Below are 16538 nucleotides of genomic sequence, written 5' to 3'. Positions count from 1 at the left end.
GCAAATTCTTGGAGTTGTTCACTAAGTACATTTGTTCCTTTGAGAGAAAGATGCAAACCATCTTTTTTGTACAGTTCCTTTCTATTCCAAGTAGGGCTATCATGAGAAACAAAGCCAAATCCTTGCTCTTGACACCATTTACCAAGCCATATGTTGAACTCCTTTATGCGCCTCTGCCTATCCTTCCGAACATTATGCATAGGCAGAACTTCAGAAAATGAAATGGTGGATGCAAAATCCTGTACGTCATTACCAAGTGTGATAAAAGATCTGCTACCGTGCAGATACAAGTCTAATTCTGTGATTAAAGGTATATCTGTCACACAGCGCGAAAAAAATAGGCCTCACATTTCTATTCAACCAAATCTGTACTGTTTTAGCTGGTCAAATTATTTGTAGTGACTGTAAAAGCACAGTTTTTGTTCTGGGTTGAAAAACTATTCCCAAATTTGCCATTCTCAAAATAAGTAGTTTCTGCTATATCAGGCCTACTTTAAATCTATCCCAAAAAGGATATCTTAGATTCAAGGTGCTGATAGTGTCATTCAGAAAAACTTAACACACACGCTACCGTGCAGATACAAGTCTAATTCTGTGATTAAAGGTATATCTGTCACACAGCGCAAAAAAAATAGGCCTCACATTTCTATTCAACCAAATCTGTACTGTTTTAGCTGGTCAAATTATTTGTAGTGACCGTAAAAGCACAGTTTTTGTTCTGGGTTGAAAAACTATTCCCAAATTTGCCATTCTCAAAATAAGTAGTTTCTGCTATATCAGGCCTACTTTAAATCTATCCCAAAAAGGATATCTTAGATTCAAGGTGCTGATAGTGTCATTCAGAAAAACTTAGCACACACGCTACCGTGCAGATACAAGTCTAATTCTGTGATTAAAGGTATATCTGTCACACAGCGCAAAAAAAATAGGCCTCACATTTCTATTCAACCAAATCTGTACTGTTTTAGCTGGTCAAATTATTTGTAGTGACCGTAAAAGCACAGTTTTTGTTCTGGGTTGAAAAACTATTCCCAAATTTGCCATTCTCAAAATAAGTAGTTTCTGCTATATCAGGCCTACTTTAAATCTATCCCAAAAAGGATTCCTTAGATTCAAGGTGCTGATAGTGTCATTCAGAAAAACTTAACACACACGCTACCGTGCAGATACAAGTCTAATTCTGTGATTAAAGGTATATCTGTCACACAGCGCAAAAAAAATAGGCCTCACATTTCTATTCAACCAAATCTGTACTATTTTAGCTGGTCAAATTATTTGTAGTGACCGTAAAAGCACAGTTTTTGTTCTGGTTTGAAAAACTATTCCCAAATTTGCCATTTTCAAAATTGTGGTGAACGGGAACAATGAGGAAAACATCTAATAAGGGACGCGGACGTGGACATGGTCGTGGTGGTGTTAGTGGACCCTCTGGTGCTGGGAGAGGACGTGGCCGTTCTGCCACAGCCACACGTCCTAGTGAACCAACTACCTCAGGTCCCAGTAGCCAGCAGAATTTACAGCGATATTTGGTGGGGCCTAATGCCGTTCTAAGGATGGTAAGGCCTGAGCAGGTACAGTCATTAGTCAATTGGGTGGCCGACAGTGCATCCAGCACGTTCACATTATCTCCCACCCAGTCTTCTGCAGAAAGCGCACAGATGGCGCATGAAAACCAAGCCCATCAGTCTGTCACATCACCCCCATGCATATCAGGGAAACTGTCTGAGCCTCAAGTTATGCAGCAGTCTCTTATGCTGTTTGAAGACTCTGCTGCCAGGGTTTCCCAAGGGCATCCACCTAGCCCTTCCCCAGGGGTGAAAGAGATAGAATGCACTAACGCACAACCACTTATGTTTCCTGATGATGAGGACAGGGGAATACCACCTCAGCACGTCTCTGATGATGACGAAACACAGGTGCCAACTGCTGTGTCTGCAGTGTGCAGACTGAACAGGAGGTCAGGGATCAAGACTGGGTGGAAGACGATGCAGGGGACGATGAGGTCCTAGACCCCACATGGAATGAAGGTCGTGCCACTGACTTTCACAGTTCGGAGGAAGAGGCAGTGGTGAGACCGAGCCAACAGCGTAGCAAAAGAGGGAGCAGTGGGCAAAATCAGAACACCCGCCGCCAAGAGACTCCGCCTGCTACTGAACGCCGCCATCTGGGACCGAGCACCCCAAAGGCAGCTTCAAGGAGTTCCCTGGCATGGCACTTCTTTAAACAATGTGCTGACGACAAGACCCGAGTGGTTTGCACGCTGTGCCATCAGAGCCTGAAGCGAGGCATTAACGTTCTGAACCTTAGCACAACCTGCATGACCAGGCACCTGCATGCAAAGCATGAACTGCAGTGGAGTAAACACCTTAAAAACAAAGAAGTCACTCAGGCTCCCCCTGCTACCTCTTCTGCTGCTGCCGCCTCGGCCTCTTCTGCTGCTGCCGCCGCCTCGGCCTCTTCCTCTGCCTCTGGAGGAACGTTGGCACCTGCCGCCCAGCAAACATGGGATGTACCACCAACACCACCACCTGCGTCACCAAGCATCTCAACCATGTCACACGGCAGCGTTCAGCTCTCCATCTCACAAACATTTGAGAGAAAGCGTAAATTCCCACCTAGCCACCCTCGATCCCTGGCCCTGAATGCCAGCATTTCTAAACTACTGGCCTATGAAATGCTGTCATTTAGGCTGGTGGACACAGACAGCTTCAAACAGCTCATGTCGCTTGCTGTCCCACAGTATGTTGTTCCCAGCCGCCACTACTTCTCCAAGAGAGCCGTGCCTTCCCTGCACAACCAAGTGTCCGATAAAATCAAGTGTGCACTGCGCAACGCCATCTGTGGCAAGGTCCACCTAACCACAGATACGTGGACCAGTAAGCACGGCCAGGTACGCTATATCTCCCTAACTGCACACTGGGTAAATGTAGTGGCGGCTGGGCCCCAGGCGGAGAGCTGTTTGGCGCACGTCCTTCCGCCGCCAAGGATCGCAGGGCAACATTCTTTGCCTCCTGTCTCCTCCTCCTCCTACTCAGCTTCCTCCTCCTCTTCTTCCACCTGCTCATCCAGTCAGCCACACACCTTCACCACCAACTTCAGCACAGCCCGGGGTAAACGTCAGCAGGCCGTTCTGAAACTCATATGTTTGGGGGACAGGCCCCACACCGCACAGGAGTTGTGGCGGGGTATAGAACAACAGACCGACGAGTGGTTGCTGCCGGTGAGCCTCAAGCCCGGCCTGGTGGTGTGCGATAATGGGCGAAATCTCGTTGCAGCTCTGGGACTAGCCGGTTTGACGCACATCCCTTGCCTGGCGCATGTGCTGAATTTGGTGGTGCAGAAGTTCATTCGCAACTACCCCGACACGTCAGAGCTGATGCATTAAGTGCGGGCCGTCTGTTCGCGCTTCCGCCGTTCACACCCTGCTGCTGCACGCCTGTCTGCGCTACAGCGTAACTTCGGCCTTCCCGCTCACCGCCTCATATGCGATGTGCCCACCAGGTGGAACTCCACCTTGCACATGCTGGACAGACTGTGCGAGCAGCAGCAGGCCATAGTGGAGTTTCAGCTGCAGCACGCACGGGTCAGTCGCACTGCGGAACAGCACCACTTCACCACCAATGACTGGGCCTCCATGCGAGACCTGTGTGCCCTGTTGCGCTGTTTCGCGTACTCCACCAACATGGCCAGTGGCGATGACGCCGTTATCAGCGTTACAATACCACTTCTATGTCTCCTTGAGAAAACACTTAGGGCGATGATGGAAGAGGAGGTGGCCCAGGAGGAAGAGGAGGAAGAGGGGTCATTTTTAGCACTTTCAGGCCAGTCTCTTCGAAGTGACTCAGAGGGAGGTTTTTTGCAACAGCAGAGGCCAGGTACAAATGTGGCCAGACAGGGCCCACTACTGGAGGACGAGGATGAGGAGGAGGTGGAGGAGGATGAGGATGAAGCATGTTCACAGCGGGGTGGCACCCAAAGCAGCTCGGGCCCATCACTGGTGCGTGGCTGGGGGGAAACACAGGACGATGACGATACGCCTCCCACAGAGGACAGCTTGTCCTTACCTCTGGGCAGCCTGGCACACATGAGCGACTACATGCTGCAGTGCCTGCGCAATGACAGCAGAGTTGCCCACATTTTAACGTGTGCGGACTACTGGGTTGCCACCCTGCTGGATCCCCGGTACAAAGACAATGTGCCCACCTTACTTCCTACACTGGAGCGTGATAGGAAGATGCGCGAGTACAAGCGCACGTTGGTAGACGCGCTACTGAGAGCATTCCCAAATGTCACAGGGGAACCAGTGGAAGCCCAAGGCGAAGGCAGAGGAGGAGCAAGAGGTCGCCAACGCAGCTGTGTCACGGCCAGCTCCTCTGAGGGCAGGGTTAGCATGGCAGAGATGTGGAAAAGTTTTGTCACCACGCCACAGCTAACTGCACCACCACCTGATACGGAACGTGTTAGCAGGAGGCAACATTTCACTAACATGGTGGAACAGTACCTGTGCACACCCCTCCACGTACTGACTGATGGTTCGGCCCCATTCAACTTCTGGGTCTCCAAATTGTCCACGTGGCCAGAGCTAGCCTTTTATGCCTTGGAGGTGCTGGCCTGCCCGGCGGCCAGCGTTTTGTCTGAACGTGTATTCAGCACGGCAGGAGGCGTCATTACAGACAAACACAGCCGCCTGTCTACAGCCAATGTGGACAAGCTGACGTTCATAAAAATGAACATGGCATGGATCCCACAGGACCTGTCCATCCCTTGTGCAGATTAGACATTACTTACCTCCCCATAACAATATATTATTGTACTCCAGGGCACTTCCTCATTCAATCCTATTTTTATTTTCATTTTACCATTATATTGCGGGGCAACCCAAAGTTGAATGAACCTCTCCTCTGTCTGGGTGCCGGGGCCTAAATGTGTGACAGTGGCCTGTTCCAGTGGTGGGTGACATGAAGCCTGATTCTCTGCTATGACATGAAGACTGATTCTGTGCTGACATGAAGCCAGATTCTCTGTTACGCGACCTCTCTCCTCTGCCTGGGTGCCTGGGCCTAAATATGTGACAGTGGCCTGTTCCAGTGGTGGGTGACGTGAAGCCTGATTCTCTGCTATGACATGAAGACTGATTCTCTGCTGACATGAAGCCTGAATCTCTGTTACGGGACCTCTCTCCTCTGCCTGGGTGCCTGGGCCTAAATGTGTGACAGTGGCCTGTTCCAGTGGTGGGTGACGTGAAGCCTGATTCTCTGCTATGACATGAAGACTGATTCTCTGCTGACATGAAGCCTGAATCTCTGTTACGGGACCTCTCTCCTCTGCCTGGGTGCCTGGGCCTAAATATGTGACAGTGGCCTCTTCCAGTGGTGGGTGACGTGAAGCCTGATTCTCTGCTATGACATGAAGACTGATTCTCTGCTGACATGAAGCCTGAATCTCTGTTACGGGACCTCTCTCCTCTGCCTGGGTGCCTGGGCCTAAATGTGTGACAGTGGCCTCTTCCAGTGGTGGGTGACGTGAAGCCTGATTCTCTGCTATGACATGAAGACTGATTCTGTGCTGACATGAAGCCAGATTCTCTGTTACGGGACCTCTCTCCTCTGTCTGGGTGCCGGGGCCTAAATATGTGACAGTGGCCTGTTCCAGTGGTGGGTGACGTGAAGCCTGATTCTCTGCTATGACATGAAGACTGATTCTCTGCTGACATGAAGCCTGAATCTCTGTTACGGGACCTCTCTCCTCTGCCTGGGTGCCTGGGCCTAAATATGTGACAGTGGCCTGTTCCAGTGGTGGGTGACGTGAAGCCTGATTCTCTGCTATGACATGAAGACTGATTCTCTGCTGACATGAAGCCTGAATCTCTGTTATGGGACCTCTCTCCTCTGTCTGGGTGCCGGGGCCTAAATATGTGACATTGGCCTGTTCCAGTGGTGGGTGACGTGAAGCCTGATTCTCTGCTATGACATGAAGACTGATTCTCTGCTGACATGAAGCCTGAATCTCTGTTATTGGACCTCTCTCCTCTGCCTGGGTGCCTGGGCCTAAATATGTGACAGTGGCCTGTTCCAGTGGTGGGTGACGTGAAGCCTGATTCTCTGCTATGACATGAAGACTGATTCTCTGCTGACATGAAGCCTGAATCTCTGTTATGGGACCTCTCTCCTCTGCCTGGGTGCCTGGGCCTAAATATGTGACAGTGGCCTGTTCCAGTGGTGGGTGACGTGAAGCCTGATTCTCTGCTATGACATGAAGACTGATTCTGTGCTGACATGAAGCCAGATTCTCTGTTACGGGACCTCTCTCCTCTGTCTGGGTGCCTGGGCCTAAATATGTGACAGTGGCCTGTTCCAGTGGTGGGTGACGTGAAGCCTGATTCTCTGCTATGACATGAAGACTGATTCTCTGCTGACATGAAGCCTGAATCTCTGTTACGGGACCTCTCTCCTCTGCCTGGGTGCCTGGGCCTAAATGTGTGACAGTGGCCTCTTCCAGTGGTGGGTGACGTGAAGCCTGATTCTCTGCTATGACATGAAGACTGATTCTGTGCTGACATGAAGACAGATTCTCTGTTACGGGACCTCTCTCCTCTGCCTGGGTGCCTGGGCCTAAATGTGTGACAGTGGCCTCTTCCAGTGGTGGGTGACGTGAACCCTGATTCTCTGCTATGACATGAAGACTGATTCTGTGCTGACATGAAGCCAGATTCTCTGTTACGGGACCTCTCTCCTCTGTCTGGGTGCCTGGGCCTAAATATGTGACAGTGGCCTGTTCCAGTGGTGGGTGACGTGAAGCCTGATTCTCTGCTATGACATGAAGACTGATTCTCTGCTGACATGAAGCCAGATTCTCTGCTATGGCATGAAGAGACTGATTCTCTGCTGACGTGAAGCCAGATTCTCTGCTATGGGACCTCTGTCCAATTGATATTGGAATATTTTTTTTATTTTTATTTTTATTTTAATTCATTTCCCTATCCACATTTGTTTGCAGGGGATTTACCTACATGTTGCTGCCTTTTGCAGCCCTCTAGCTCTTTCCTGGGCTGTTTTACAGCCTTTTTAGTGCCGAAAAGTTCGGGTCCCCATTGACTTCAATGGGGTTCGTGTTCGGGACGAAGTTCGGGTCGGGTTCAGATCCCGAACCCGAACATTTCATTATTACCAGCCTAGTCTGAGCAGTAGCTTTCTTATGTATTACAAGAGCCTGTACTTCATTGAGGAATGGATTTGTATTTCCCTTTCCCCATATGCATGGGAGATTGTGCTTAATGCCAGATTGTATCAAGAGACTGTTTAATGCCAATGGATGTATGGTAATCAAGAGTCATCATCAGTAAAGTGCATTTTGAGTTCCATCCTGCATGCCTCAGACTCAGTTCCTCTATTAACACTATAGTAAATGGTTGTACCTCCATCCAAAAGGTACTGGCGTCAAAATTACAAGGGACATTGCCACTGGCACATTAATACAGACCATCAAGGGCACCTCAAACCACCAACTGGCCAGTGTCCCTTACACCAGAGTGTGCCCCAGAGAATCCTTGTGCCATTCTCCTTTTCACTCTTATGCGAGCCTGCGCTGGGACGACATAACCGTGAGTAACCAGAACTGTATTTACCTCGGCCCACCTATTGCTCACACCGTGACCTCACACATAACACCCCTGCAAGGTCTGGCATACCGCACATGAGCCCTCTACTGTACCTCCACATACCACCAATTTCGTATGGCGGCATACAGGGCACGTTCCATCTGACTTTATATTGCTTCTACGGAAGAATATCTCACTAAATGCAGTCCGTACATCATTGCATGGAGGATGTACACAGGGGCTGACTGAGAACTTAAAGTGGCCCTGGAAAAAACTTATAGTGGCCCCAAGCTGTAGGCGAGTCTAAATTGACAGAAGGTGGGGCAACCCAAGTAGGCAGGGCCAACACAAGATACAGCACAACATAATTAGCATCAAATTATGTACCTGGCCAGCAGCCATGAGGAGGGCTTGGGTACCCCCTGGGCATCAGCCCACTGGGAAATTTCCATGTAGAGTATATGGTCAGTCCTCCCCTGGCTGTATGGGCACCTACTAATGGAGCCATGCAGGGTGAGTGCACTGTTGTACAGGCTCCACGTACAGCTCTCATGCTTTGTGCCTTGTGCTTGAGCCCTTATACATAGAAGTTCTATGGGTAATAGTACTGTCTGTGGAGCGGCCATGTGAATACTACAGAATAGTACACTCCTGGGCACTAAGTACTAAACAGTCATATAGTAAGAATATTAAACTTGTGTCTCTAAGGAGCTTCACCTTTGTAGTAGTGCTGTCATTTACATAAAGCAAAGTGCTTCAGACATAGACATGCACTGTATACCTACCTATCATGTCTACATTAGCTTGTATCTCCATGACGGATTATGTTTCAATCATAATGACAACAATGACAATAGAAACTGAAATGTATCTTTTCTGTAGGCTAAATCATATTGAAAGTAGCCTCTAAAAGGCTATCACATGCTCTGTCCAGACACCCATGACTGGTGAGAGGTGACCTGAGGTTGAAGTGTTGACGTCTCTCACATCACACCATTTCAATTAGCTCTTCATAACTGTGCTGACCTTCCCAAGTCCATTAATGACAAGCCTCATCAATCATGACAATATGTCAATAACCTTGACATCCTAATACCATGAAATCACTGGGGTTTTCAAACTCATGAAACTGCATGAATAATTAGATTTGCACATTGTGGTATCTCTAAAACACACACACAAAGCAAAACTAAGTCAAAAGTAATAAGAAAGCAATTTCATATTTAATAAAAAGCCCTGACAATTATTAAACTATTGCAAAGACAATAAAAAGTGTCAAAAAAGGAAACCAATTAATGAAAAATACGTGCAGCTCTCACACGAACCTGTACTAATTCTTGGTTCTGTTAATTTAGTATTTTCGTGGTAAATTCATATGAGTTTCCTTGGGAGTACTGCTCCAGCAGCCCTTGCAGTAGTGACTACTAATATAGTAAGTTACTATGTTTTCCTGCAATAATCAGAAATAAGGGCTCATGCTCACGGGCATGTTACCAGTCCTTCTTGTGTAGCTCTGCCTGCTATGTAAGAAGAAGAGTAAGGCACAGCGTGCCATATTATCGGAAGCACACTGAGTGCCCACTGGTCTAGAAACTGTGGCCCTGATTTATCAAGACCGGCATCTACCACGCCAGTGTTGGTAGGGCCTGCGCTGCCAGAGGAGCCATGTATTTTATTACAAAGCGCATGCCTCGTCATAAATTACATGATTCCTCCAGAAGTTCTCTGGCTCGGAGTTACTGTAGATTTCAGTCATTACTTCTGCCAGTATCTGGCATAAATAATGATGAATGAGCTGGGGCCAATGGCACCCCTTTTTTTGTAAAATTACCAACTGCAAAAGTTGCTACAAATGAATTTCCCTCTATATGTGCTCACGGTAATCAGCTTTAAGAATATACGCTGCGTGCACCTGGTACTGTGGTGCTGAGCAATCAAATCAACCAGGGGCGTAGCTATACGTGAAGCAGGGTAAGTGGCTACTTTGGGGCCTGAACTCAATTGGGGCTAAAAGAGGACTAAAAGATTTTATTGCCAAGGCCCCCTCAACTGTAATATACAATGACATTATATACTGTGACGCTGAAGAAAACGGATGGAGCGGCTGCCAGGCCTCGTCTGAGAGCATGATCTTGACTAGCCACAGGAGTGGGGGTTGCATGTGAGTTGTGGGTTGTGAAGAAGTTGCTGGGGGGGGAAGGGGCCCGTTCAAAAATTTGCTGTGGGGCCAGTCAGTTCTAGTTATGCCATTGAAATCAACTATGCCATGTTTTACTATAGCACTCTGCTGCCAAATTTCGCAATCTGGATCCGTTAATCCATCATCCACAAGGTTCACATAAAAAAATGCAAATGAACCGCACATATGAAAATCTCGTCTACATGTATATTAAATGTTCAACATCACAAATGCACAATCCAAGGATGTATAAAAGAAAACATTTCATCTCACACTTAACAGCAATGAATCAAGTAATTTAAGACCTGAAATGTCTTGTATTCATCCACAACAGCAGTGGCTTGGGCAAAAGTTCATCAAGAAGGTGAATGGAGCTCCAAGCCACCACTGCCGTGGATGAATACAAGACATTCATGGACTTAAAGGATATATACACCTTCAGAGGCTATATGAGCTTAAAGGCTATATACACCTTTTTTAGGATTGCATTTCACTCATTTTGGGCTAAAATCATTTATTTCATTTGGTTTTTATTAAAAATATTAGGCTGTTCTGTCACAATGGGTTAATTGTTTGTCTAGCTGTGTGAATCATGCAAAAAAGAGAGAAAATTCAGATCCTGCTACTAGAGCATCTCAGCTCTGTACAGAAAAAAGGACCCCATATTTTTAATAAAGACCAATAAAAAAAAAAAAATTCAGCTCAAAATTCCAATGCAATAATACAAAAATTTTCCCCCAAAGCGGTCCATAGCATTTGAATTACTGTATTCATTGCTTTTGGGTACGAAATGAAATGTTTTTTTTTATACACCCTTCGATCTTGCAGTCGTGCATTTGCAATAACATAATTTTTTGATGTGGAACTGTGGTGCTGATATCAGTATATACAATGTATACTTTAGAGGTAAACCACTTACCTTCAGCTTTGCTGTCCTTTTTAGATACAAACAGCTGTAAAGAAAAGAAAGAGCCGTATTATTGTGTAGTTTAAAGACTGGTTTTCATACAAATTTGAGTTTATAGTGTATTCTTTAAAGAGGACCTGTCCGTGCTTCTGACTTGTCTTTTTTTTAGCAAATACTAAAATTCTGAAGCATCTTTTCTCACAACTCTACATTGTGCATATCCTCTGCCATTCCTCCAATATATTCATGGGAAAAAAAACAACAACTGGGGTGTTACCAGTGTGGGGAAGGGGGGGGGGGGTGTCCCTGCACAGTCTGATACTATCCAATCAGTGTTGATACTACCAGACTATGTACGGAGACACCATTTTGACAAGGAGAATGATCACACCCAGTTGTTATTTTATTCCTTAATTCTAGGGCAAAAAAACAGAGGAACAGCACAATATATTGTTCTAAAAAAAATGCCCCAGATGTGTTATCTTATGGACAATACAAAACTTCATCTATTTCAAACCCGTTCTACTTCTGGCACACCACTGTCTCTATCCAGCCTGGGAGACTTGAAGTGTGCATGCACGGACTGTACGAGAAGATGCGAGGCAGCACTGAGACAGGATCGCGCTGCGTTCACTAAACCTGTGATAATCTGTGATAACCTGTAATACATCAGACGAGAACATCGACAAGCTGGACTTGTTTTTAAATTGCTAAAGTTTTAATGTTTCAGTACTCACTTTTTAGCATATAATATAATCAAATAATGATGATCACAATAGAATCACATGATGCACTGATGAAGGACAATCACCCCGAAAAAGCTGTCTGCAGATGAGGTGCTGGCTTAATTTTTATCTAAGTCATGTCTCAAGGCCTCTTTAAAAGGTCCTTCACATGATCCATCACCATGGTGATGGATTATGTGACGAACCATGTGATGAGCGCAGTGATGTGATCAAAGGTCCTTTACCTAGGTCCTGAAGAAAGAAGAAAGAAGAGAAGCCGGGCTGTGCGAACAAGTGGATTAAGGCGAGTTAAATTATTTTTTAATTTTTTTTAACCCCTCCAGCCCTATTGTACTAAGCATTCTGTATTAAGAATGCTATTATTTTCCCTTATAACCATGTTATAAGGGAAAATAATAATGATCGGGTCCCCATCCCGATCTTCTCCTAGCAACCTGCGTGAAAATCACACCGCATCCGCACTTGCTTGCGGATGCTTGCTATTTTCACGCAGCCTCATTCACTTCTATGGGGCCTGCCTGGCGTGAAAAACGCACAATATAGAGCATGCTGCGATTTTCACGCAACGCACAAGTGATGCGTGAAAATCACCACTCATGTGCACAGCCCCATAGAAATGAATGGGTCCGGATTCAGTGCGGGTGCAATGCGTTCACCTCACGCATTGCACCCGCGCGGAAATCTCGCCTGTGTGAAAGAGGCCTAAGGCCCCTTTCACACGGGCGAGTATTCCGTGCGGATGCGATGCGTGAGTTGAACGCATTGCACCCGCACTGAATCCCGACCCATTCATTTCTATGGGGCTGTGCACACGAGCGGTGATTTTCACGCATCACTTGTGCGTTGCGTGAAAATCGCAGCGTGCTCCTCTTTGTGCGTTTTTCACGTAACGCAGGCCCCATAGAAATGAATGGGGTTGCGTGAAAATCGCAAGCATCCGCAAGCAAGTGCGGATGCGGTGCGATTTTCACGCACGGTTGCTAGGAGACGATCGGGATGGGGACCCGATCATTATTATTTTCCCTTATAACATGGTTATAAGGGAAAATAATAGCATTCTGAATACAGAATGCATAGTAAAATAGCGCTGGAGGGGTTAAAAAAAAAAAAAAGTAATTTAACTCACCTTAATCCACTTGCTCGCGCAGCCCGGCTTCTGTTCTGTCTCCTTCTTTGCTGATTGCAGGAAAAGGACCTGTGGTGACGTCACTCCGGTCATCACATGGTCCGCCACATGATCTTTTATCATGGTGAACGATCATGTGATGGACCATGTGATGACCGGATGTCACAACCAGACAGTTGAGAAGCTCTGACAGGAGCTTTCCAGATCCTCCTCCTTGAGTTTCTTTGTTTGGTTAAGTTCCTCATCTCGTTAGTCTATCTCAGCTGTCATGCAGTGGGACTGATTGCTGCCCTTTAAGTTCCTCCCCAGAATGCAGTAGTGTGCGGCTTATACAACTTCCTGGAGTGTGTGTGCGCATGCTGTTCCTAGTTCCCAGTCCACAGTCCCCAGTCGTCTGCAAGATAAGTGCTGTTTATGTATTTATGATTTTCTGTTTTCTGGATCGAGGTGACCCTGACTCCCTCCGTGTCTGTGTAGGGAGCCAGTGGTCGTGTCCCCTCACTATTGTAGGGTCTTCAGGTGTAAGATAGTCGAGGTACGTGGATATGCGCCCATCCACCTTTGGGGTGGTCGCATAGGCTGAGGAATAAGGGAGAGCGGCAGGTCTCATGCAGGGGTCTCCCTTTTGTTCCTTAGTTGTGGATCCAGTGAGTCATTGTTTATATTGTATTGTCTTGTTTCCTGTACACCATTCGTGACACCGGAGTGACGTCACCACAGGTCCTTTTCCTGCAATCAGCAAAGAAGGAGACAGAACAGAAGTCGGGCTGCGCGAGCAAGTGGATTAAGGTGAGTTTAATTATTTTTTATTTATTTTTAACCCCTCCAGCGCTATTTTACTATGCATTCTGTATTCAGAATGCTATTATTTTCCCTTATAACCATGTTATAAGGGAAAATAATACAATCTACAGGACACCGATCCCAAGCCCAAACTTCTGCAAAACGCATTACAATGTTTTGCACTTGCGCGGAAAAATCGCGCATGTGTCACGACTGTGACTGATCCAGACAGGTCTGGGAGCAGAAGGTCGCAGCGACTTGCTACTCGCGATAGTTTGTGAGTTTGCTCCGTGGTTCAGGGTATGTCATCCGGGTTTTGCCTTGTGAACCTTTTTGTCCTGACTGGGAGTTTGTAGGCATCCTTCTCAGGTGAGTCCTGTCTGCCACTCCCAGATACTATATTAGTTTCAGTTTCACTTGCAGTCATTGCCAGATATAGTCCCTACTTCCAGTGCTGTTCTGACCTTTGAAGGAGATCGTTTGACGGTGTTGCTGTGGAGCTCTTGTCCGGCGTGGACTGTCGTGTTTGGGATCGCCTTCTCTGCTCGTGACTGGATAAGTCCCATCGGCCTTACCCCAGTCTAGTCTTGTTAGGGTGACTGAGGGTTTAGGCATACTGCTCGCCGCACGGGTTCACGCCCCGTCTAGGGTATCAGGGCAGACAGGTGCCAGCTTAGGGTTAGTCAGGGGTGGCCATTCTATTTCCCATCCGTAGATAAGGGTCCCCCTTCCCCTCCATCTGGTGCGACACGACTGCTGCTGGGATAGCGGTCGTGACAGCATGTTCCCGCAACGTACCGCACCTTTTCCCGCAACACCTGTCTGAAAGAGGCCTAAGAGTTGTGCCTTTCAGTTATTGCTCGCTGATATCAACACATTCATACTTACTGTTCGATAAGGTGCTTTCTCCCTGCTTTTTTACAACAATGCAATGAAGTGGACTTTGTCACAACATTAACTAAAGATCTACTTACACATGCTGTCCCCCATAAATGAAGCTTTAATGGAATGTGTCACATTGAACCTGTAGTCCTATCTGCAGGTCGTATGTTATATAGCAGGAGGAGTGAGCAGATTGATATATAGGATATACCGCATTTTTCACTTTATTAGACACACCTGATAAGACGCACCACAGGTTTTAGAGGAGAAAAATAGGAAATATATATTTTTCATCAGACCTCTTTTTAGAGACCCATATCAGATGCTCAGATTAGACCCCCATATCAGATCCTCAGATCAAACCCTCATATAAAAATCTCAGATCAGACCCCCATATCAGGACCTCACATCAGATCCTCATATCAGGACATCAGACTCCCATATCAGACCACCATGAGATCAGATCAGACCCCCATAAGACCTTTATGTCAAACCCCCGTATCAGACCTCAGATCAGACACTCACCAGACCTCCATGCCAGAGCCAGACCCCTGTATAAGACCTCAGATCACACCTTAAAATAAATAAATTAACTTACCTTTTCTGCTCCACCGGTACTCTACAGGTCCGGCAGTCTCTCCTGCAGTAGCACTCCTTTGTCTTCTCCAGGCCCGCAATGCACTGTGACCTGACTGAGTACAGCATCAGGTCATAGTGCGTGCATTACATCCTGGCGCTGTACGTAGTCAGGGCAGTGCTACGCAGCCCCAGGGTGGAAGACCATGGAGCGTTAAGTGCAGGCTGCGCTAACAGCACTTCAGTCCCGGCAGCTTCTGCATACTAATCTTATAAAGCGAAAAATACAATAATTTGCTTTTGTTTTTTGAAAAGTCTAACTTGTAACTTACTGGTTTAAAGAGGACCTGTCAACTCTCCTGACATGACCATTTTATTAACTATATTAACTACTTGCATTCCCCTATTATGGACCATCTTTTCTTATAACCCCGTGTTGTGCCAATGCTCTATTATTCCTGCTTAACAGTTGCCAACAGTCTGTAATAAAAGACCAACTGAGTGTCACCAGTTAGGAGTGTGTCCCTGCACAATCTGATACTATCCACTGCGCAGGGATGCCCCCCCCCCCCCCCCCCCCCAACTGGGAACACCTAGCTGGACCAATTGCAGATGTTTGCAATTCATAGAACAATTCACCCCCTGCTTGTTGCACTCCACGTAGCAGACATGTGAGCTGCAGTAATATAGTTGGGTCTTGTCAGCTATGACTCAGCATGTAATGGAGATTATTACTAACATGTACCATAGGAAGTATTACACAGACGCTGCAAATGAGGAAGTGAAAATATATTGAAAGTGAAACTTTCTGTTCTTCACCTAAACTTATAGAAAAAATAAAGACCAATAATTGATCTGAGAAAGGTTGGACCTGATGGGTCTGTATCTTTTTTCAACCTAAGCAGCAAACTCGAACACTAAATTTGATACCTATCTCCTTTCAGCGCTCAAGTTAGTAGATCCAAGACTACCCATAGGTGTTCACCAGAGTCTGTAAGACTGGTTGGAGTGGCTGCTACGGACCCAGGTTATGTGTGCAGAGTAATGTAGCAGAGGCAGCATGGAGGCTCAGTGGTGGGCAATGTTGCATTCAGAACTGCGGTCCTAGGCTTGAATCTGACCAAGTACAACATCTGCATGGAGTTTGTATATTCTCCCTGTGTTAGTGTGGGTTTCTTCTGGGTACTCTGGTTTTCGCTGACATTCCAAAGACATACTGATAGGAAATCTATATTGTAAGCTCCACTGTGGAAAGTGATGCAATGTCTGTAAAGCACTGTGGAATATATTGGTGCTATATGACTAATGGACAATGGGTTTGATCCCACAGTGCCAAATAACTGCTTTAGGCTATGCCCTGGATTTTACGCTTTAACCCCTATACAGGGATCTGCTCTGCACTGCAGGGGAGCCACTAGGCTGCTGACTTGAATAGTCCTAGTTTAGTTGGCAGCTAACCCATGGCAGTCAGAGACAATGGTGCAGAATACCAAGGGATCAGGCCATGCTCATAGTCAGGAAACTGGCTGAGGTCAGGGTAAAGTAGAGCATGTGCAAATCCAAATACAGTATAGAGTCAAGACTGGCGGCTCAGGGTCAACATGGTGAACAGGCATGGGTCAGGTCAGGTTAGGCAGCAGAGAATCAAAGTCCAGGAAACAGGCAAGTGTTGGTACATAGGCATATGGATATAGCATTTTACAGGGTCAAACAGACCAGAGGACCTGGCAGAATCTGTAGGG

General features: G+C 46.7%; 1 protein-coding gene across 1 annotated transcript in view; it reads right to left on the bottom strand.

Moving 5' to 3' along the window:
* Nucleotides 1-16538, bottom strand: part of STARD8 (StAR related lipid transfer domain containing 8) — a 279975-nt gene that overhangs the window by 215096 nt on the left and 48341 nt on the right. Inside the window, exon 2 of the mRNA XM_040442137.1 lies at nt 10696-10729. Within this exon, the coding sequence (XP_040298071.1) occupies nt 10696-10729 (34 nt within the window). The remainder of the gene's footprint in view (nt 1-10695; nt 10730-16538) is intronic.

The sequence above is a fragment of the Bufo bufo genome, chromosome 8 (assembly GCF_905171765.1).
Source record: "Bufo bufo chromosome 8, aBufBuf1.1, whole genome shotgun sequence".
Taxonomy (NCBI): Eukaryota; Metazoa; Chordata; class Amphibia; order Anura; family Bufonidae; genus Bufo; species Bufo bufo.
The sequence above is the reverse complement of the archived record's forward strand: the minus strand, read 5'-3'. Positions and strand labels throughout refer to the sequence as shown.